Here is a 22,869-nt window from a genome sequence, read left to right as displayed (position 1 = left end):
TTAGTCTTTCCATCAAATGTGATATATCATTTTCCTTTTATATGACAAGCTGCATTATTTCCAACTCTAACAATTGCTTCATCATAACTATTGAATTCAACAAGCTTACTCATATCTGCAATCTTATGATGGGAACAACCACTATCAATAATTCAATTAGATTTCTTCTTTTCAACTTGTGATACTAATGCTTTTTCTTCTCTAACTTCTTTCTCAGGGCTTTCTTCATTAATAGCAACAAATCCTATTTCATCATCACTTTAACTCAAGATTTCTTCCACTTAAGCATTTAACTCATCCTCATCAGCAAAAAGACAATCCTAAGATATTCTTCACTTATAGGGCTTTCTAGTCTTTCTTGCTCTTTTATGACATTTAGAAGAATAATGACCATATTCGTTACACGTGCAACATATTTTGGTATGTTTAGGTTCTCTCTTCATAAGCAAGGTGAGTCCTTCCTCAATCTTCTTTTCTTCTTGAACTCTTGTTCGCCTACTACTAGTGGTCTGAACTTGTACTAGCACTCCTTGCTAACAGAGTTTGAACACTTAATGCACTGAAAGCAATTTCAACTCTAGACAATTGTTGTGTTTGTCTCATCCACATCTTAGCTGACCGTAATCTCCGAAGAAGAGTCTCTCTTGTAAGATCAGATGTTAAGGGGATAACTTGTTCAATCATTTGTGCTGTCTATTTGTATGTAGGGCTCAAAGTCTTTAATATTTTTCATACAACTTCATCTTCAGATTTCTCTTTATCGCAAGTCTTAATTCCTGCAACAATCTTCGCTATTCTATCAAAGTAACTTACTACAAATCCATCTTCCATCATTTTAGCATTTTGAAATAAGCATATCTTGTTCTGTAATCTAACCTTTTGAGCATTTTTATTACCTTCAAATGTACTTTGGAAAGCTTTCCAAATTTCATGAGCAAGTCTCAAAGATTTTAACTGACCAAATTCAGTTTTAGGAAGAGCTGATAATAATGTTTCTCTAGCAAGCATGTTGAACATGAATGTCTTTCGGAGTTTCATCACAACCTTCAAGCTTGTCTTCTTCAATCACATCCTTTGTACTTTTAGTAATCAACCAATAACTCGGACCCATGCATAGCAGATGCGTCTTCATCTTTTTCTTCCAACTATCATAGCTAACTCCATAAAAGTTTGAACTTTCTTTCTTGAACTACACCATAGATCTCGTTAAATGCAACAACCATAGAAAGATGTAATTAAAAGAACTCTCAGTATCTAGATTAATTCTAAAACATGTAAACAGTAGATGCAACAACCATAGAAAGATAACCATACACAACAACACCAGATCTATTAACTAGGGAAACCCTTGATCAGAGGGAAGGCCCTAGTGGGGATGGTACGCACAACAAGATGACTAATATAAATGTTCCTCCTTAAAGGATGGACCCTGTTAGGAGTCAATGGAATACAATTAGTACATATGAGTAACCGTTAGGAGACCTTGAATTCCTATAAGGAGACTGTAACCCTGTTAGGAGTTGTGCCAACCCTATTAGAAGTTCGAAGGAAGAAAGATGGACCCACTGTCCAAACAACTTCAGTACTATCTGCACTGAATAATACAAGTGTACATCAATAATTGTCCGTCAACAACTTCTCTTGCCAAATATAGTTCCTTGTAAGCTCATTGTGCCTCAATTGGACCTGTCAGCTCTCTAATCGAAAAGATATTTGCATGTAAGTTCGCACGATACTAATCCGCACTGGATATCTATTGACAAGGAAATGACCTTTCCTTTATACCAAGTCTTAAAATAAGTTATTGAGTCAGCCTTGAAGCTTTCCCAACTGATAATAATAATATAAGACCAACTTAAGATATTTCATTACACGTTACATTAAAATATTACATCTTTTGATAATTACAAGTGATCTATCGGCTCACAATCTTCATAACTTTCCTCAAACTGATAATCTGATGTTTGTGATTAACCAAAGCATCTTCGGCATGTCTTCAATCTCTGTCTAAGCTCACTCAACCAGATTCTGTTTCTATTAGTAGATACAATCCAAAGATCAGTACCTGCTTTGTAGAAATGTTTTCTGGAAGATGCCTTCACCAATCCTTCATAACACTCCCTAGTCTTCATATTTTCGCATGCGCTCTTAACTGTAGCATCTAGACATACTCTAGAACATAATCCCATGTGCGCATACGTTGATCTTCAATCCTTGAACTGTGCAAAGCCAAACTCTGTCTGTTGCTTTGGCAGTCTTCACATAATAACCAATATGTTGATATCAATGAAAAATTCTGTCATGAATGTAACACAACTTCTGGATCATGTCTCCAACATTGGTAGGATACTCCCCCATAGGAAAACCACCAGCATTCATGCTAACAATAATAAGGTGTAAAACACATAAAGTGGTTAGGATTTAAGAACAATTAGACAAAGTCAAATTTGATGTCAATACGTCCCTCTGCTCGTAAATACATTGCTTCAAATTCAAATGGGTAAAGAGCTGGTGGAATTCTTCATATTAATGATCATTAGGTCAGAAATGGTGTTATGAAGGCCTTTGAAAAACTGTACAGTCAGAGACACCGTTATTAATCAGAATTGAGTGGATTGTCTATGGAACTACATGGTGACACGACTTTGGCAAGGATTAAGAATCACATTTTGGGATAATCTAGATGAATTGTCAACACATGCTATTCATCTTCTCTCACAGGTTTCTAGTTACTATAATGTGTAAGAACTTGATCCTCATAGAGCTTATTGAAACTCGAAAGAGGAATATACTTGTCTCTTTGAGAACAAAAAGGCTTGTTGTAGTGCATAATGCCTTTCCTAATTTATTGTAAGATACTTTACTATAGGTAGATCTCAATACAAAGGTGGGATGTAAATCTTTAGGAGCCATGATAACTCAAGGATACCACAATGTGCTGATGAGATTTGAGGAAATAGATTCGCTTATGATAGTTCTACTGACAAGTTCCCTAAATATGCAGCTTTAGAAGATTTCAATGTTTATTCTTTTATCTCGGAAAAAAAAGCAGCTGTAGATATATTTTTTTGCAATTTAATTGTCATTTTGATGGTTGTCACTTATATAATGAAACACTCTTGTTCGTATTCTTAACTTCTTTGGATATTGCGATTTCAATTAATTTCAATATAAAGCTGTTATGGTATTTAATGAATTATCACTGACATTGAAATATTATTTATTGCATATTGCCTTCTGTATGTATGAATCATAATTCAACAATTTGAATTGGGCTTTGGCATTGTTTAGTTTAAGTTACTTGTGTCTCTTTCTAGTTTTCTATGCACAATATCTTTTATATTAAAATTTAATATACATCATCAATTAGCTATCCCCTTGCTTCCCCCTGCTGCTACCAAACTTTTATAGAAAATCTTAACTATTCCCTCATCCCCTAGCTTATAAACTTGTGATGTACTGTTTTTTGTTGGAAGTTAGAAACATAGCAGCAAGTGCAGACATAAAACATAAAGCAAGAAAATAATCCTTTTCAAATAATGGAACTTTGTAAAATCGAAAAAGAAAATGCAAATGAACACACCTCGGAAACTAATCACAGATGATGTAGTTTGATGCTCTTTTGCCTTCTCACTAGTGTGGTCCTCACTTATCAGAACTACTCTCTGTCTTCTTCACAATGTGGACAATGATTAATTGATATTTTTGGTTTTAGTTTTACCCTTAAGTTTTAGTTTTAGGGTTTGTGTAAAACAGTAAGGGTATGGGGGTCCTTGTGGCCATTCCTATCCCTTTTTTTGTTTCTGTGTTTTTAGATTAGCTTTCTTTTTAAGTTGCTTGCGTGGTAGGGAATAGCTAGCCATCCTTTCAAACACTCTCTACAGGAAATGGTTCAAAAAATGTGGGGGATTGCATCCCCGGGTTACACAGAAAACAACTGTTATGAGTAGACTATTGACAAAGGTCAGTTACTAAAGTTATCACTATTTGTTTCCATTTGACATGCATAATATTTCAACAAAGTGAAAATCGTCCGATCTGCCTCATGCTGAGAGGAGAAACACAATAGGATGATATTTTGGATGTCTTTTAGGGGTATCTATCCTCTCAATACTTGTTTAGTTCATTAGCACATGTGCATTGTGGGTGCAGGTAAAACCATAGTTCAAATATGTCAGATATATCTGCGATAAGTCTACTTATTGTGATATTTTTTGGCTCCCTAGAAGTAAAGTCAACTTATCTCGCATAAGTCATTGCATAGAAGTTTCAAAATATCACAAAGAACATGGTAAAATATCAGCTATAATTTTCTATTTTATCATGATAAATACCAAACTTATTGTCCGATGGCCCAGAAAAGGGCATAACACATTTTTTCTGATTGGAAAAACAGCTTTGGAGAGGACAGGACAAAGAGGAGAAAGAAGGTTCCATTAGGATTGGAAAAATAGATTTTAAGTTCCCGATATTTTCCGAAAAATTCCTGACTCATCTCCAATATTTTCCGACATCTTTTTATTCCCCTTGGCAATAAGTTGCCGATAACAATATTTTGAACTATGGACAAGACAATTAATTAAACAAGCAAAGCCTCATTTTGGGCTTTTCCATCAGCCTTAATTAAACATATATTGTTTTGGATTTCACATTGTTGTCATACTCTGTCTTTTTTGTGAAGCCTGTGGTTAATAAGAGCATTTGTGAAAATTTAAATGCTTGATAAGCCTCCTATAGATGTTGATAGACTTTGAGAAGCTTGAGATTACTGCTCATTACAATTAATTTGCCCTCTCATCAGTTGCTATCCATAAATGTGTGTTATCGTCTCACATTTGTTTACAAATGATGGCTTTGTCAAATAAATTTTTAGTGCTTTGTAGCTTTAAGCAGTAACACTATATCATTTATGTCACTGCAGGTGAAGCAGTTGGAATGTTTACTATTCCTATAAAAGGTGATTTGGATTTCTCAAACTCCCAACCTTCTCTTCCAAGCATCATGCAAAAATCATCTGGTAAAAGCTTCTGCACAGTTGGCTTGCAACCATTAAAGAGAAAGGTAACATGACATAATTCTTCTATCCTGGTTGAGTGCTCTACCTGTTTTTGCTGCATATTATTTGTTGTGTTTCAAGATTCATTGTATTGTATGCTAATTTTCAGGGATTAAATAATCATGAAGATGAAAGTACAAATTGTGGATCAATATCCCTAAATACTTTCTACTTCATTCCAAAAGGGAATAGAATTATGAGAGGGGAACCTGAAAATAGATTTAACAGTGGTGAAGTGGGTTTGTGGATTGGGCTAAGTCCTGATGGTCCTTGGACAAGTTTTCGTTCTATCTTGCCTTTATCAACAATACCCAAACAGCTTAATGAAACATTTGGTTTTGAAGTTGTTATGAAGCAGGGTCAGAAACATGCTATATTGCGAAGTCTTGTTATTGTTGTAAATGATACAGACATTGCACTCCAAATCTGTGTATGTCCCCATTCTCTTCTAAATAGCCCTGATGTTCGATCCAATTCTGATACTGGACCTGTTGTGATAACTGAAGAGATATTTGAGAACCAGCGCTACAATCCTCTTTCAGGTTGGGGTAACAAATGGAACAGTTTTGGTACATCAACTGATCCAGGACGCTGGAGTAACAATGACTACTCCTATTCCTCTAAGGTCAGAACCACATGGAACCATTGCTACTGTTTTAAAATCATGTTTATAGATTGCATCTCTAACCACTTTGGTCAGTCATCTTATTCTTTTTTTTTTGAGCTTTATCAGGACTTTTTTGAACCCCCTCTTCCGTCAGGTTGGGAATGGACATCAAACTGGGTTGTGGACAAGTCCCAGTTTGTTGATAATGATGGTTGGGCGTATGGATCTGACTTTCAAAGCTTAAAATGGCCCTTAACATCTGTGAAAACTTGCAAGCGATCAACATTTGACTTTGCAAGGCGGCGCCGTTGGGTACGGACTCGGAAGCAGTTACCTGGTAGTAAAGCAAGACATTCCAGGGAAGTGATCACTGCATTAAAACCAGGGTGCTCTGTTCCATTGCCTTGGCATTACACTGCAAAAAATTCAGATTTCTGTGTGCAGGTACGCCCTTTTTCAGCATCCACACAGACATCCTACTTATGGGGACGGGCAATTTCTACCAGAAGCTCTAGTGGTACATCTGGAAGTGATCAGAATAATCTTGAAAAGGGTCAGCCTTCCACTGGATATTCCATGCGCCAGACAAAAAGTGGGGCAGCTGTTTCACTGTTTAAGTTAAGTCAGCTTGAAAAAACAGAAGAGGCACTTGTCTGTCTCCCAGAATCTGGTTCAAAGCAGTATGTCTGGCTGAGCATGGAAACAGATGCAAACATTCTGTACTCACAGCTCAATTCTCCTGATTATGATTGGAGGATATCAGTCAAAGCACCTCTCAAATTAGAGAATAGGCTTCCCTGCAATGCAGAATTTATTGTCTGGGAGAAAACTAATGATGGAGGTAGAGTGAAGCGCCAGCATGGTGTTATTTCACCAGAGAGTTCTGCACACGTATATTCAGTGGATATTCGCAAGCCTATTTATCTAACCTGGCTAGCTCAAGGAGGATGGCAACTAGAAAAGGTATTAGAGGTCCATGTGTAAATTGGGTGTTTAAAAAATCAGTCTAATATATTCACAAGATTATGTTCTTAAATTTAATTGTTTTACAGGATGCTGTCCTTATTTCTGACCCTTCATCAGACACAGCTCCTCCTTGTTTTTGGATGCTTCACCAGCAAAGTAAGAGGTATGGAAACTTTGATCTATATTCCTATTCAAACAATTTCTCATCTATCTTGTCCCTATCTGGGAATGAGTTTTTACCTACAGACATGGATACCCATGCAATATTTTTGGAGCTTTATTAGGTGCTTTTGACTTAAGTTCATTGAATGCTATATGAGCACATAAAAACAGAAAGATTGTTATTTAATGAATATGCATAGACTAGTAATCAGACACATTTTATAGGGCAAACATTAAAATATAGAACGTCTGTCAACATTATCCAGAATTGTTTGCTTGGACATAACACAGCACTGTTCTTTACTTACATTCTTGTGGGATGCAGTTGACCACTTTTGGTTTAGGTTTCTTCCCTTGTATTTTTCAGTTCAGTTCAGTGTGATACTTTCTATCACAAATCAACATTTCAGATGCTTTTTTTGACAATGAGAATCATAGACAAAATCATCTCCATTTATGAACTTTATTATTACTTGCTCTAATTTTTCCAAAGAAGCCACAGTTGAGAAAATTTTCCTATGTTTCATATTTCAATTGTTCTGTTTGTTTCAATATGTTCACATTCTCGCCTCTAAATTTGAGAAAAAATTCTGTTGTGCTTGCTTGTTTTTCATTTAAGGTAACATAAGTTGTGTTAGGTGTCCAAGAGAGAGAAAAAGGGCATCCAAAAATGCATACTGATGACCCATGATAAACTATTTCCAATCAAAATAAGAATACATATTCATTATGGGCTTTATCAGCTTATACTTGAAAAAAAAATACCTTCTTTTATTGACCATGCACAAACCATACCAGCCATCCAATATAAAGCAAGAAACACAAGTTTTATGTTTTTTTACTGTATCTAAAATTATTCATAGTGCAAGATCTTTAGGTCACTGGATGCACACTTCTACAAAGAATCTTTCTTCTTACCGACCTAAACTGCCCTTTTATCAGCCTTAACTTTGAAACAAAAGGATCTAGAGTAAGCTTAATCTTTTCCAGTATGAACAAAATCTTCTATGAGTTTGACATAGTACTATAGTCCCTACACAAGGGATGGGTTGCTTACTGGGGCAATCCTTAATATCCTTCAAATCTCGTGAGGAGCAAATACCCAATTATTATTATTTACCATGATAACTCGGGGATATCCCTGTGATCCATCTCAGCACACAACCAGCCTTTTGTTGGGCTTACTTATTGCAAAGGTGGGGCCAGGAAGGGGTGAGCTGAGGCGAGGCCAATTTCTCCTTCTGTGAATGCCATAGCCTGCAAACAAAAACTGCCAAATTAAATATCCAAACCTTGTGGAGAAAAAAAATTATAATGAGCTCCTGGTGTATTCCAGCACATTTATTTTCTGATTTCAGTCCTGGAAATATTGAAAGCCTGCCCTTAACATTGAGTGGCAAAATGCGTAGGGAAAAACATCTTCTGCACTTGAAGTTCACAATCTGATTATCTTCTTGTCATCTCCAAATTCTGTTGCCTACCTTCGATGTAGTTTTTTCAAGTAACTCCTTTGAAAGATCAATCTCCACACAAGAACAAGCTTAGGTAGTATAGTTTTGTTTGCAGTCTCATAGCCAAACAAACTTTCCAAAAGAAATCACAACAGCTGTTAGTCTAGAAGACCTGAATATAGTTAAGGAACTGTGATTGAAATAAGGCCAGAATGGAAGGAGTCAGTAAAAGAATTAAAGAAGGAAACTAGGCTCTATTCTGTAAAAAGTTATCCTTCAAAACAGATAGACCAGACATAAAATTGAAATCTCCATCCTTTGTTAAGCCAAAGATGAAAATGAAAATCCTTGAGCACAATGGTGAATAATAACATCGTCTTCCAAGAAAGGTCTCTAGGCCCTGGAGATGCATTGATGGAGGTTGGACAAGCTAGGCCAAAACTTGCAAAACCTGCAAACAGGAGCATAATATTTTGTCAACAACTTCAAAGTCCATAAGAATCACTGGAAAGCAAGTGGCAGACTTGAAGGGGAAGGGCAACTGGCATTGCATCAGCCTGAGCACAAATATATCTTACATGGCTTGAGGAATGACTCGGAGCTGAAAAGTGGAAGTCCTATCTACTGAATCATCAAGGGGATTGTAAGGGTGAGGGCTGTAAGGAAGTTCAAGAATGAGCCTCACCCAGAAGACCTAAAGCTAGAAGCAGATATCAGATATAACAAAACCATCAAAAGGGGTCTTATTCACATAAATAACAGTGCTTCCACTGATACAAAAATTGTTCTTGTTGGGTGAAGTGCTCCCATCACAAGATAAAACCATTCAAACAAATGTTGGGCTTCATAAAAATACTTAGTTTAGGTTCAAGAAGACAGTGCAAGGAGGTCAGCTGAAGATTGTGCCCTAGTTTTATGAGAAGAGTTAGTACATTGTGAATTCCCTTTCCTCGGAAATCTCACCATAGTTCCCATTTGTGGCTAGATCCGCCTTTTCATTGCTTTTGTATTGGATGAAGTTTTATGACTTGGGGTCTTAGTTGCCAATTCGGGCACATGAATTGGATCCGTGGAGCCACGATTTTTTCCCCAATTTGGATTCGTGAATATATATATATATGAGAGAAATATCCATAATTCTAAAAGTAATCATTTAATAGTATGAATCTATAGTTCTAGTATGGATCTATGAATCTGGTATACTTGATCATTGATCTATTTTTATGATTATAAAGAAAATCAACACATTCACATTGAATTACTGAATTCAGACAAGGGTCATTTTTTAGAGTTTGGAGGGAAAATAACTATTAAAAAATACAAAATTTGCAAGTTGGGCCCACTTTTTACCCACCCTTGCTCATGGATTCATCCGGATTTACACAAGATACTCATGCTGTTACCCGGATTCATGTGGGATCCGTGCAGGATCCGCCATACTCCTTGTGGATCCATCTGGATTCACAGGCTGTGGATCCCGACAGATCCATAGGCAAGATCACAGATCCTGCCCAGATCCTCACGAATCCATGCTCGAATCAGGATCTGCATTGGATCCGAATCTGAACCCGGCCCATTTCAGGTGAATCTGATAACTAATCTTGGAGTGCAAAGTTTCCCAATCTCTAGGATAAGATATGTCGACGGTATTGCCAAATTCTTTGCGTAATGTATGTAAATGCTTGTCAACTATTAGGTATGAAAGATTTCCCACAAACAGGGATTAGTACCCATTTCTATTTGTTGGACTGGAGTTTTTGATTTGATATTAGTTAGGGAGTCATCGTGGAGTATATTATATATTTCTTTTGGGCTTATGGTTTAAATTGAATGATATCCTATCTATAAAAATAAACTTCTTTTTCATATTTCTATTTTGAAATGTCTATAACTTAAACCTCAATTACATAATTAGAATCTTGTACTTACAATGTTTACATCTGGCCCTACATAGCTTTATCTTATATGGAAGTTGTTTATCTTTAAAAATGATTATAAACATTGACACATATTATCATACGTTTTCTATTTCTAATAAGAAAATTCAATCCATCATGATTTTATAGTTTTAATTGTCTTTTTTAGTGAGACGCATGATTTAATGTGAGCCATGTTCATGTTTGAAAATTGAAACATTTAATACTCTGTTTTTAATCTGCCCGATTCTTTTATTATTTTCGAACTCCTAAATCAGTATAGAGGCAATTCCTGTGGATGTGGTTTGCAATTTCATTCTGGGTGTGAAATTGTTGCAGGAAACTACAAGTCAGCTTGGAGCGCGACTTTGGAGAAACAAATGCTGCAGCCAAGTCTATCCGGTTGTTTGTACCATACTGGGTTTGCAATGATGCTTCCTTGCCCTTGGCATATCGTCTAGTTGAGATTGAACCATCAGATAGTTCAGAGGCAGATACTTTCTTGCTTCCAAAGTCTATTAAAGCAGGAAAGAAAGCATCGGATCAACCATCTAAAACAATAAAAAAGAGAAAAACAAGCTTACACAAAGTTGTCGAAATTCTAGAAGAACTCGAGGATTTGAATGGTATGCCATTAATGCTTTCACCACAGACATATTCCTATCGTTCTGGATTCCTACCTTTCTCACCTCGAGATGAGAAAAATCTATTATCACCACGATTGGGTATTTCAGTGGCTATTTCAAAAAGTAACAGTTACAGCCTTGGCATTTCATTAAGTGATTTTGAAGACAAGGTATGTGAATTTGCCTACACTAACCACCGAAAATGATTGAATCAACTTACTTAGCAATCTCAGTTGTTTGGTATTTGTTTAATATCACTCTGAAGAAATCATTGTTATTTTGACATGTAACCTTTGTTTTTGCATATTATCTTTTTACCATACTTTGATATAAATATCTTGAGAACATTGTGTGCACCAAATAATGGTTAATTCCATTTTCTAAAACCAATTTACAATGCAGGAACGAGTTGATGTGAACGCAGCAAATTCAAATGGGGAATATTATAAACTCTCAGCTTTCCTGGACATGGCATCTGAGAGAACTAAGGTTTTGTTTGTCAACTTCTCATTGTTTAGCTGTGGTCCCCAATAAATATGGGGCAACATGGATATTTTTCAGCTTTTATCAATATATTGCACTTATATTATGCTTTTGTACTTTTTTCCCTAAGATAATGTGTGGGATGAACTCATTTTCATGTTATCGAATCAAGAAGCTTGTGCACGCCCTTTTGTGGCTAGATCTGTTCAAGACAGCACACAATTCCTGACCCAATAACGCATTTGATCAAGATGAAGAATCTTTGAACTATAACAGTTTTTCCCTGATAATTTTAGGCATTTTGAAACAGCCAGAGGCCCAGAAGTATTTAAAATGTGGTTGCTTGCCACATTCTAGGCTGATTTCTGCCTATGGAGTGTTGTTACTGTTACAAGGATGGATATAGTACAATTTAAGCTGGTCTTCATTTCAACGAGAAGCCATAACTCACAAGTAGACTAGATATACGTCTTCACAAATTTCAAAATTATATTTTCTGGTATATAATTATAAAAATTCTCTGTCAATTCCTGGAAGTTTATGGAAACATGTATTGGATGGTGCACAGTCAGCCTCATTACAAACATTTAGCATCTATCTTTTGTGATGTTTATTAGAGTTTCAGTCTGTGATAGAGTATTATGCTGTCTTTATGGAGATAACTGTGCAAATTATTTTAACATCATTCTAAAAATATGTATTCAGTTTTCTGTAAAGCTCGGATATGAAACTATAATTTATTTTGACTTTTGAAGCAAATAATGCATACAGATGCCTCCAGATGATTTGGCAAAAATTGCCTAGCTCAACATCAGATTTGGTGTATAACAATGATCTCAACTGGGGCCTCTCTTTACATAATTAAAAAATAATAAGGAACCACAGATTGAAGGAAAAATTCTTCCTTTTAATAGGATTCTTTACTTAAAGCTAGACTCACAGTTGTGGTCTACATAAGAGTAGCATCTATTGATTATGATCAAGTTGAACCTTGATAGTCATCGGTTACAGCAACTGCTGTATAATATTGCTTAGATCTAAGATTATGCCTGATTGAGAATAGAACCCAACACAAGAACCATAGATGAATTTTAATTTGGAAGTAGCTAGTAGGATAGATGGGGAACAGCAGGATTACTAGGGCTTGTTAGAATTTTCAAGAAGCTAGTATAAAAGTTGATGTTTGGAATGGCGGGAAGACCTGATTTCTTGATGAGAGAAATGCTGTTTTATTATAAATCTTTGTTGGTCACTCTCATAAATAAGAGATGCCTTATTGATATCTATGAAGTCTCTTATTTATGTGTTCTGATGAGATTCAATTTTGCAGGTGGTACATTTTCAGCCCCACACGTTGTTTGTCAATAGAACTGGATATCGACTCCTTTTGCAGCAATGTGGAGTTGATCATATAGAATGGATTTATCCTACAGATCCTCCAAAAACTTTTTTGTGGCAATTGGTATCTGGAAAGGAACAACTACAGGTTAGTTGAATTGTGAAATACATGATAGATAAGTGACACTGTAATATTTCAGTTGAGTTGAATATTTATTTCAAGACATTTACCTCTCTATTAGGAAATGCTCAACAATACCATTTTGGTGGCTACAGTTGTAGATTTGATCCTTTTGATTTTCTGTCAGATCTCCATAGATGGATACAAATGGAGTCATCCTTTCAGCATTGATAGTGAAGGAATAATGCATATTAGCTTGAGAAGTGAGGAGAGAAACCAGTTATATCTTAGAGGGGAAATTCAAAATGGAGTCAAAGATTCACGATATCTTGTTGTTTTTCGGCATGCTTCTGTGTCAAGTTCTTACAGGTCATATGATAGACTCAATTATTATGGGGTTTTTAAGTTGATTCCTTCCTGAATATTTGCCATATGATTCTCTAACTGAGCTCATTGGGTGATTCTTTCTGTCTTTTTATGCAGGATTGAAAATAGGTCTGCAGTTTTGCCCATTCGTTTTCGACAAGTAGGTGGAGATGATAATTCATGGCAGTTCCTTCAGCCCAGCTCTGCCATATCATATGCCTGGGAAGACCTTGATAGAGAAAGGTTGTTAGAAGTTCTGGTGGATGGGGCTGATCCAAGAAAGTCTTCTAAATATAACATTGATGAAGTTGCTGACCATCAACCTATGGCCACTGAAAGTGGGCCTGTGACAGCACTTCGTGTTACAGTTTTGAAAGAAGGCACCACCAGAGTGGTAAAAGTAGCTGATTGGATGCCAAGCAATGAAAATTTGGCAATTGTTCCTGTTGGCATGCCAATAACATCATCTTCATATGAACAGAGCTCTCCAGTTGTGGGCTCTGATGACCAGTTCCATATCATTATTGAGCTTTCAGAGTTTGGACTGTCTGTTGTTGATCATACTCCTGAAGAACTACTCTATTTGTCTGTTCAGAATCTCATCATGTCATATGCCACTGGTCTGGGTTCAGGAATTAGCCGGTCTCTCTCTCTCTCTCTCTCTCTCTCTCTCTCTCTCTCTCTCTCTCTCTGTGTAGATGTTCTACATATAAAATATGTAAGCCTTAATTTTTATAATTTGAAACTTCTATCAATTGCAATCATACAACTGCAGGATGAAATTCCATTAGTTTTTTACACGTATAGGTGATGGCAATGATTTCATATTATTCTATCTTTCAATATGAGTAGAAACTGCTTTACAATGGTACCGACAGAAGTATTTAAGCTTAAATTTCAGGATAGATATCAATTAAGAGCTTTGCAAGACAATAACGGACACATTGATGGAGGAGAATAATTTGTGGTTCAGTAATTCATGTTTGCAATGCTTGTATTATACTGATATGTTCTGACATTTTTATAACCTTGTGAGATTTGTGAAATTATTTGCAATAATGAAAATTGAGAAAATTACAGGATGTGCGACAAACTTCTCTCACTATATCCTCTGTGTGTGTGTGCGCGCGGATAGATGTTCTACATATAAAATATATAAGGCTTATTTTTTATCATTTGAAACTTCCATCAATTGTCATCAGACATATGTAGGATGAAATTCCATTATTTGTTTACATGTACAGGTGATCACAGTGATTTCATATTGTTCTGTCTGTCGATATGAGTAGAAACTGTTTTATACTGGTCTGGACAGAACTAGAAGTATTTAAGCTTAAATTTCAGTATAGATGTCAATTAAGAACTTTGCAAGACACTAAAGGAAACATTGACGGAGGAGAATAATTTCTGTGGTTCAGTGATTCATGTTTGCAATGCTTGCATTAGACTGACAAGTTCTGACATCTTTATGACCTTGTGAGATTTGTGAAAATATTGCAATAGTAAAAATTTAGAAAATTACAGGATGTGCAACAGACTTCTCTCAGTATATCTCTATTTTGGTGGACAAAAAGAAATATAAATAAAAATCATTTGGACTTTTAAGCATATGCATTTTCAATCAAGAGTTGGAAATCTAGATTAAGTTCTGGTAGGCCCATTAATTCGGCTGGATGTGGTTCTTAAAATATTTTAAATACAAGTGGAAAACAATAATGTGTAATAACTAGGTTAATCCTTTGAAGGTCTCTTTCTCATTAGTAGTCATTGCTTGTATGATCAGTTATTAAATACTACATTAAATCTTGAAATATCTAAAATTGTTGCAGCATGGAATCACCAATTGCAAAAGAAATGAAGGATTGACTGAGCTATAATAGTATAATTTGATGGTTGACAAGGCAATATATTGGCCAAAGGTTTTGAAAATGGGGTTAGCAAGCTAAGAAGATGGGTCATGGAAGGAATGAATGGACTAGCGAGTAATGCATGCAGTTGATCCAACAAAAAAAACTGATATCCAAAAATATTGTGAAATGGAAATTCCAATTTGTTATAAGCATAATTTTTTGATGCCCACTTTGGCAATGACTAAGACACTTGCAACATGTACCATTATGAATTTGGGGCCTTTCAAATACAAACAATAATATGTGAAATATCAAGAAGTCAGAGGTATCTTCTGCAATAAGAAAAAGGTAAGCCATTTTTTCATCAGTTACGAGAACATTTTCTAAGAGAAGACAGGTATATAAAATAAACAAAATTGTGCATGCCGAAAGGAAACACAAAAGAAGTCCACACTTGGGTTCTAAAGATGTTTGTTACTTTTGTGAGGGACGTAGCAAGCTTTATTTGAGGACATGCATTGTGCCAAATCCCAAAAGGAAGAAAGTGGAAGTTTGCAACTGCTTTCTTTGTGGATAATCTAATATTATGTAAGGAAGTGTCTATAGATTGCTACATCTAATCAATTAAATGCATGAATTAATAATAAAGATGACAATGCATATTAGATACAAGAGTAAAGTATGCCTTTATTTGCACAGGAAATTATTGCAGAAGAAAACCATAAACACTTAGCCAAGGATTAGAGTTGATCCAATTAGATCATACTACTTTCCTTCATGAAAAACGATATATTTGAACTTGAAGTACCCAATATCTGCCAAGATGACCACCATCACTAAGCAATTGATGTGCCCATGCCACCAAGCCCAAATTAAAACCTTTAGAACCACATAGAGCATCATGGTGGACATCATTTTTGTGATCTTTAAAGAAGAAAAGTCTGAGAATAGAGATTTTGGAGTGTTTAGCTAACATATAATATCAAATGAGAAGTAAGGTGTTTGATAACTGATTGTCGTGCAACGAAGAGAATGGTAAATGATATTGTACTATGAAGAAAGCATGCCACCGAATAGTAAAGGAAAATCCTGCTAAATGATTGAGTTGGTATCATTTGGGCTCTGGTGTAATATGCCTCCATGCCAGGAAGTGGTGGTACTTCTGTGCTAAGAATGGAGTGAGTTGTATAGTGTGTAGGGCCAATCATATGACTAACCGAAGTTGCTGGAAAGACAGTGTCCCATGATCAAATAAAATTGCCTTCTTTGCAAGCTGAATGAAACCTGTCCTTTGATGTGGACCTAACAGGACACGAGGGAAAATTGTGCCATTTTACAATCAAACTTGGATGCAGAGAGAGTGGAAAGAGCTGTATAGTAGGCAATGAAGAGTGGACCAAGGAAGTAACTTTTTGTTTGATGGTTGTTTGTAGTGTGATGAAGGGGAGGAATGCTGAATGATATTGTACTATGTAGAAAACATGTTGAATGCTATAGGATTCTGAATGCTGACAAATGATGAAATTGGTGTGGTTTGGAGTGATCTCCCTTCGTGCAAGGAAGAGATGGTGCCATTGTGGTAAGAATGGAGGGAGTTTTTAAAATCGATTATATACATCATTAAGCAATTTAAACTCTTCTTTGAAGACGACCTTTAGTGTATCCCATGTATTCATGGAGGGTTGGTCAATTTGTGTATGCCAATCAATTGCTACCCCTCAAAAGGTGGCTGGAATATTGCAGCCAAAGTGCCTTATCGTCTTGCCCATTTGCTGAGGTAATATTTTCAAAAGAATACCAAACAATAGGATGAGATGTTTTCAATACTAAAGAAAACTACACAAAATGGTTTGTAATACAACATATTCATCTTAATTTGCATTCTGCTTGAGTTTCTTACTGGAGATCCCACGTGATGCCATTCTTGAGCAACAAAATTCGTCAGAGTTGCAAAGAGCTCAGATCCCATAAATGTATGAAATTTACAGAGAATGATGAAACAGAAAATGGATATGTAAATATAATTTAGAGGATAAATCTTACTTACCAAAACTGCATGGACATATGCAGACATTTAACAGAAGTAAAATGCAAAACATGACTACATTAGATCAACCCATATTTCATAAACATGGGGAATGATTTGATTATACTTCAACAAAGACAGGCTTCAATGGAAACAAAAAGTTATTCAACCGATTTGAGCAATCTGCCTTTTTATATGCACATTTATTCAGTTGTCAATATACAAAATCTGAATTGGAGGACATATTCCAAGGTTGAGAGCACAATATTGCAAGGAAAGTAAAACCAACAAGGTGAGTTGAGTAATACTTATTCATGTGTTACAGTGAGTGATAAGGAAAGGCCAAGTTGTTGTCACCTGAAAGATTGTGATGGAAACATTTCCTCATTAGTTAGACTAAATCCTGGGGTTGAAAGCCTCTCCCTGAGGTAGGTGTGACAGTAAATGGATCCTTTATATAGAAGCGATGAGAAAAATAAAGAGCAGAAAATAAAGAATATTTATTAGATTTATTGACGCTAAAGCATTATACCCCAGATTAAATGACCTAGATTTACTATTACATGCCAAAATAAATTGTTTTATTTACATTTGTGCTTGCAGTCTGATGGAGATGTAAATCTCATAAACGTCAATACACTTTAATTTTGCTCCATGGGTCATACATTTATATACATTATTTAAGATCTTGCCTTTAAAACATATTCTCCATTTTTTTGAATTTTCTGAATCTAGTAACCTGTTGAAATTTTGGCCTTTAGTTAATAAAATTGTTTTTTATGTTGATTCCTCCCAAAATAAAATGTCTGCTTTTAGCGAGGTATTTGTTTTACAAATGTACACCCAGAATTTGAATTTATTTGAGAGCACAATAGCACTAAATAATAATATACTTTTCAGGTTCAAATTACGATTGGATGGATTTCAAATTGATAATCAATTACCATTAACACCGATGGCAGTTTTGTTTAGACCACAAATTGCCACCACCCAGCTTGAGTTTTTACTGAAGTTCACAGCTGTGATGCAAGATCACGGGTCACCAGATAATTATTTGTACCCCTACCTTGGTTTACAGGTATGGTTAATGAAAAGACAAGCTATTTATTTTTCACTGTTAAGAACATAAAATATGAAGACTAATAGAGCTGGGTCATATGCCATCTAATCTTAATAATGTTTTTTCACCAATATTTGTAAATTTAAAATCAATATTGAATGAAGACTTAGTATTTTGAGCTTTTTCAGGGTGCAAGCTCACAGAATGTCTTGTTTATGGTTAAAATTCATGAGCCATTTATCTGGAGACTTCACGAGATGTTTCAGAAACTAAATATTGGGAGACTAAACAGCAGCCAGACAACTGATGTGGCAATTGATCCTATTATACGGATAGGGTATATTACAACTATTCATTTGAACTACAATGAATTCATTCTATTTTTATAGTTATCATTCTGTACCTTTGATGATAAGGAAGTCTTATGCATCCTTAATTGCATTAGTTATTTATAATATTTTTCACTATTCTGGGCAATTAATATTTTTCTGATTTTCTGTCTTTTGCATCCTAAAAAAGTCTTCTGAATATGCCTGAGATCCGATTCAAAGTATCATTGGCGATGTCACCAACACAAAGGCCAAGAGGAGTCCTTGGCTTCTGGGCTTCTCTTATGACTGCCTTGGGGAACACTGAAAACATGCCAGTGAGTTTGTAGAACCTAAGCATCCTTAATGTTTTGTAGCTTGATGATAATTGACAACCTTTACTTGTTTAATAGAATATCAAATATCAACAGTATGCTATGAAGGCAGCATGCTTTAGTTCCATGGCCTACATAGGCATATCTATTGTGGTGATTCTATCACTATGTCTAAATAATGGAAGAATATCTTTCTTATCCTTTTTCCCTACAATAACAGGTTCGAATTGCAGCTCATGTACATGAGAATATTTGTATGCGTCAAAGTCAGTTGCTTGCTGCTGCTATATCAAGTGTTCGCAAAGATCTTCTTAGTCAACCCCTTCAATTGATCTATGGTGTTGATATTCTTGGCAATGCAAGCAGTGCTCTTGGGCACATGAGCAAAGGTGTTGCTGCATTGTCAATGGATAAGAAGTTCATACAAAGTCGCCAGAGACAGGTAATTTTTTTAGCATTATGCTGTCTGTCATCTCCTTTTCTTGTCATGCCATTGTTTGAATTGGTATGCTTTAGAGGTGACTTCAGAAAGAAATTCAATCAAAATGCAAAGGCTGGATTTTATTTTTTATTTTTCCAAGGAGGTTGGACAATGCCTTGATAAATCACCAATTTCGTAAAATTCTCAGATCAGTTTTGATTGTTAATTGATTTCATGCTATAGGATAGCAAAGGATCAGTTGAAGACATTGGTGATGTTATTCGAGAAGGTGGTGGGGCTTTTGCCAAAGGACTAATTCGTGGAGTTACAGGCATTGTTACAAAGCCACTTGAAGGTGCTAAATCTTCTGGTGTTGAGGGTTTTGTTCAGGGTGTTGGGAAAGGAATCATTGGGGTAGCAGCCCAGCCAATGAGTGGGGTTCTTGATCTTCTGTCAAAAACAACAGAAGGTGCAAATGCTATGAGGATGAAAATCGCTGCAGCAATTACTTCTGAAGAGCAGCTCCTTCGGCGCCGACTACCTCGAGCAATTAGTGGGGACAATGTCCTGCGGCCATATGATGAGTATAAAGCTCAAGGGCAGGTAAGGATTTGTGTTTACACCCTTCATTGTGTTACAGTTATTTTTCACGTGCTTTTCTAATGTAATTTTGCTTCTGGATGATGAACAATGAAAATAATCAGTTTCATTTTCTGTGAATAGATTATCGAAAAGCTGTTCTAGATTAAGCTTGTAAACAAATATCAGTTCCATTTGTTCAACACAAACACGTTTTTAAATTAATGTCACTGATGATAGAATGACATTATGGTTCAGAACTTTTTAATTTTTAACATCCCTTTGATTTTGTCTATTGATATTGTAGTCCATGTTTACTGTCAAATTTTTGAGAGAAGTAGAAATACAGATTCTAAGCAGTAGCACTAGTTTTTCATTTAATTGCAAAAGTAGACAATGGTGCAGCAATTAACCTATAAAGCCACGAAGCAATTAGCATTGTTTCATAAGACTTCAGTTTCTGTATTTATAGGAAAAAATGTATGTGTAATTTTTGCATATTACGTGAATCCATAACATTCTTCTCTCTTATTTTGTCTGGAAGTATACTGGATATTTCTGTTCTTGTACATTTGCATTGTGTAAGATAGCCTGGGATTTATTCCTTACCTTTCTTATTTTTATTTTTTCTGTTGTAAGGTTCTGCTGCAACTCGCTGAGCGTGGTGCCTTGTTTGGGCAAATAGATTTTTTCAAAGTCCGAGGCAAGTTCGCCTTTTCAGATGCATATGAAGATCATTATAACCTTCCAAAAGGAAGAACTGCCATAATCACTCACCGGAGAGTAATGTTGTTACAAGTATGTGTATCAGTAGATTCTCCTTATCTTTGCTAGAAATAACTGTTACAGTTTCATGAGATTGGCTGATATTACAGTGGCCATCTTACACATTCATTCACTATGGCTGCAGAGTCCAACCTCTATTGTGCAGAGAAAATCTGATCCCTTGAGAGAGCCTTGTACTGTAGTATGGGATGTAATATGGGATGATTTGGTGTCAGTGGAATTAAGGAATGGGAAAAGGGACCCACCCGGTTATCAACCTTCGCGGGTGATCCTTAATTTACGACATTCATCTCAGGATTCTAGAATATTTGAATCCAAAGAAACATTTCGTGTTATCAAATGCCATCGTGAATCCCGGCAAGCTGAAGAAATATTTACTGCAATTCAGCAAGCTAGAAATACCTATGGGTCCAATCGTTTGGGTGTTCAGTCTCAGGTGCATTTTTCTTTACCTAAAATTGAGCTATAAATACTTATTGGGTCCAATTGTTTAGGGGTTCGGCCTCAGGTGCATTTTTTTGTTCAACTTAAATTCATACTTTCATTGCACTGATTCTCTTATTGTGAGTTGCTTGTATAATACAGGTAATGGAGAAGAAAAAGGTAAGGAAACCATATGCAGGTGTCAGTGCTGGTGCAGGAACTGGAGCATCATTTGGATTTTTTACAGGAATGGTGGCACCAATTACTCTTCCTGTCACCACAACTTTTGGTACTCTTTTAGGAACTGTTGCAGGACGATCTATATTTGACAGAGGTGCAGATTCATTGTCAAACTATGATACAAGACATGCTCAACAGAAAGACACGGAATACACTTTGGCTTTACCAAGCTCATATGGCGATTCTGCCAGTGGAAAGTTTATAAACAAGCTAACTCTTGTTTGGTCTGACAAGGTTGGTTTCTCCAGGACATATTTTGCAAATGCAGAAAAATGATATTTTTTTAGTAAAAGTTTGTGTATTGAACACTCTAACTTACACCAACCACTTGAACTTGGAGGACCAATTATTCTTTAGTGTTATTCTAGATCAGCATTATGTGGTATATTAAAGTCTACTTTTATTTTCTGAAACAGAAAACGCACTGGAATAGAAATTATCAGATTTCAATATGGCGACCGATTTGTCCAAATGGGTATGCCTGGATTTCGTCTCTTCTACTTGTCTATTCTTTCCATCATTTCAATGGAGCTTCACAGTTTGATTTATTGTTTTTGTCACAGTTATTTCTACTGGTGCTGTTAGCAAACATTGAATCCAAGCAATATTTTGGTTTTCTTTAGAATGCTATCCTAGCCATCTCAGCCTATTCCTACTTTTGGCTCTTGGCTGTGTTTTCTAAGTCTGACAAATGAGAATTGAAGTGACCCAGTTTTCCAAACAGCGAATTTGTATTAGAGGCTTTGTTGCATTAGTCGGTACATTTTGTTCTGTGGCTGGTGGCTGAAATTCCTCTCCTCTTAGGACAATTTTAACTGTTCCAAATCTAACATAATATAGATGAAATCATCTTCAACGGGAACACGGTGATGGAATTCTCAATATTTTATCCATATAATCTTTTGTTGCTTAATAAATTGAATCTTTTATCAATCTACATGAAAGCTATTGCCAAGTAAAAAAAATCTCAATAATCATACAAACCCACAAGTTTGTTTACTTTATTTATAAACAGCAATTCTTCCCACTGATCTTAATCTATTTTAACCTCTAAAATAGATTGACACTAAAAGTAGTTGGTTCTTAGGAGAGGTTATATTATTGTACGGTCTGGAAGGATATTGTACACTGTATGACTATTAGGGGAGGAGTGAATCCCATACGGACAAGGAGGGAAATATACGGATATGGAGTACGATCACCGTATGGCCTTGGAAGTGGACATTGCACAGCCTTGGAGGTGGACACTGTACGGCCGTACAATCGACACATGGGTACACCGTACAGTAAGAAAGGCAAGCAAGAAAGATAGATAGAACATTGTACGGCCTTAGATACGGCTAGCAAGAGAAGATGAGGTACTATACTATACGACCTAGAGTTAAGAGCATCTAACAACAAGCAAAGGACGACCATCGTACGATCGTACGGCTCACACAGAAAAGGCAACACTTGAAACACAACCACCATATGATACAGAAGAAGGGTGATAGGAGGTTCTCTTAAAAAGATAAAAAAATAAAAAGATGACAAATCAAAACAGTTCATAATGAATAATGCATGGTGCCGAAGGGAAAGACATAAATAGGTAGTGAAGAAAACATAAGCATTTGGCTGAAAGAGTATGGGATCATATAAGATAAGATAAGATAATGATATTAATGTCCAACAAAAGACCAAGAAGAGGTCTATGGGACTGAAAGATTACAACAAAGGCAGAGCAGAACCCAGTAGGAGCACACAAAGGTG

At 35.9% G+C, this 22,869-nt stretch overlaps 1 protein-coding gene across 1 annotated transcript in view; it reads left to right on the top strand.

Annotated features, from left to right (window-relative positions):
- The window catches only part of LOC149580147 (calcium-dependent lipid-binding family protein), a 321,232-nt gene that overhangs the window by 257,146 nt on the left and 41,217 nt on the right, over positions 1–22,869 (top strand). Inside the window, exons 49-66 of the mRNA XM_089789740.1 lie at positions 4,922–5,061; positions 5,166–5,681; positions 5,790–6,626; positions 6,716–6,792; positions 10,498–10,954; positions 11,187–11,273; positions 12,598–12,753; positions 12,914–13,095; positions 13,210–13,734; positions 17,869–18,046; positions 18,217–18,365; positions 18,548–18,674; positions 18,892–19,113; positions 19,336–19,695; positions 20,311–20,469; positions 20,582–20,893; positions 21,043–21,354; positions 21,537–21,595. Coding sequence (XP_089645866.1) covers positions 4,922–5,061; positions 5,166–5,681; positions 5,790–6,626; positions 6,716–6,792; positions 10,498–10,954; positions 11,187–11,273; positions 12,598–12,753; positions 12,914–13,095; positions 13,210–13,734; positions 17,869–18,046; positions 18,217–18,365; positions 18,548–18,674; positions 18,892–19,113; positions 19,336–19,695; positions 20,311–20,469; positions 20,582–20,893; positions 21,043–21,354; positions 21,537–21,595 — 4,855 coding nt within the window. The remainder of the gene's footprint in view (positions 1–4,921; positions 5,062–5,165; positions 5,682–5,789; positions 6,627–6,715; positions 6,793–10,497; positions 10,955–11,186; positions 11,274–12,597; positions 12,754–12,913; positions 13,096–13,209; positions 13,735–17,868; positions 18,047–18,216; positions 18,366–18,547; positions 18,675–18,891; positions 19,114–19,335; positions 19,696–20,310; positions 20,470–20,581; positions 20,894–21,042; positions 21,355–21,536; positions 21,596–22,869) is intronic.

The sequence above is a fragment of the Cupressus sempervirens genome, chromosome 1, assembly GCF_028749045.1.
Source record: "Cupressus sempervirens isolate cs-2001-9-10 chromosome 1, ASM2874904v1, whole genome shotgun sequence".
In the NCBI taxonomy this organism is placed as follows: Eukaryota; Viridiplantae; Streptophyta; class Pinopsida; order Cupressales; family Cupressaceae; genus Cupressus; species Cupressus sempervirens.
Note: the sequence above shows the minus strand (reverse complement) of the source record. Positions and strands in the feature narration are given on the sequence as shown.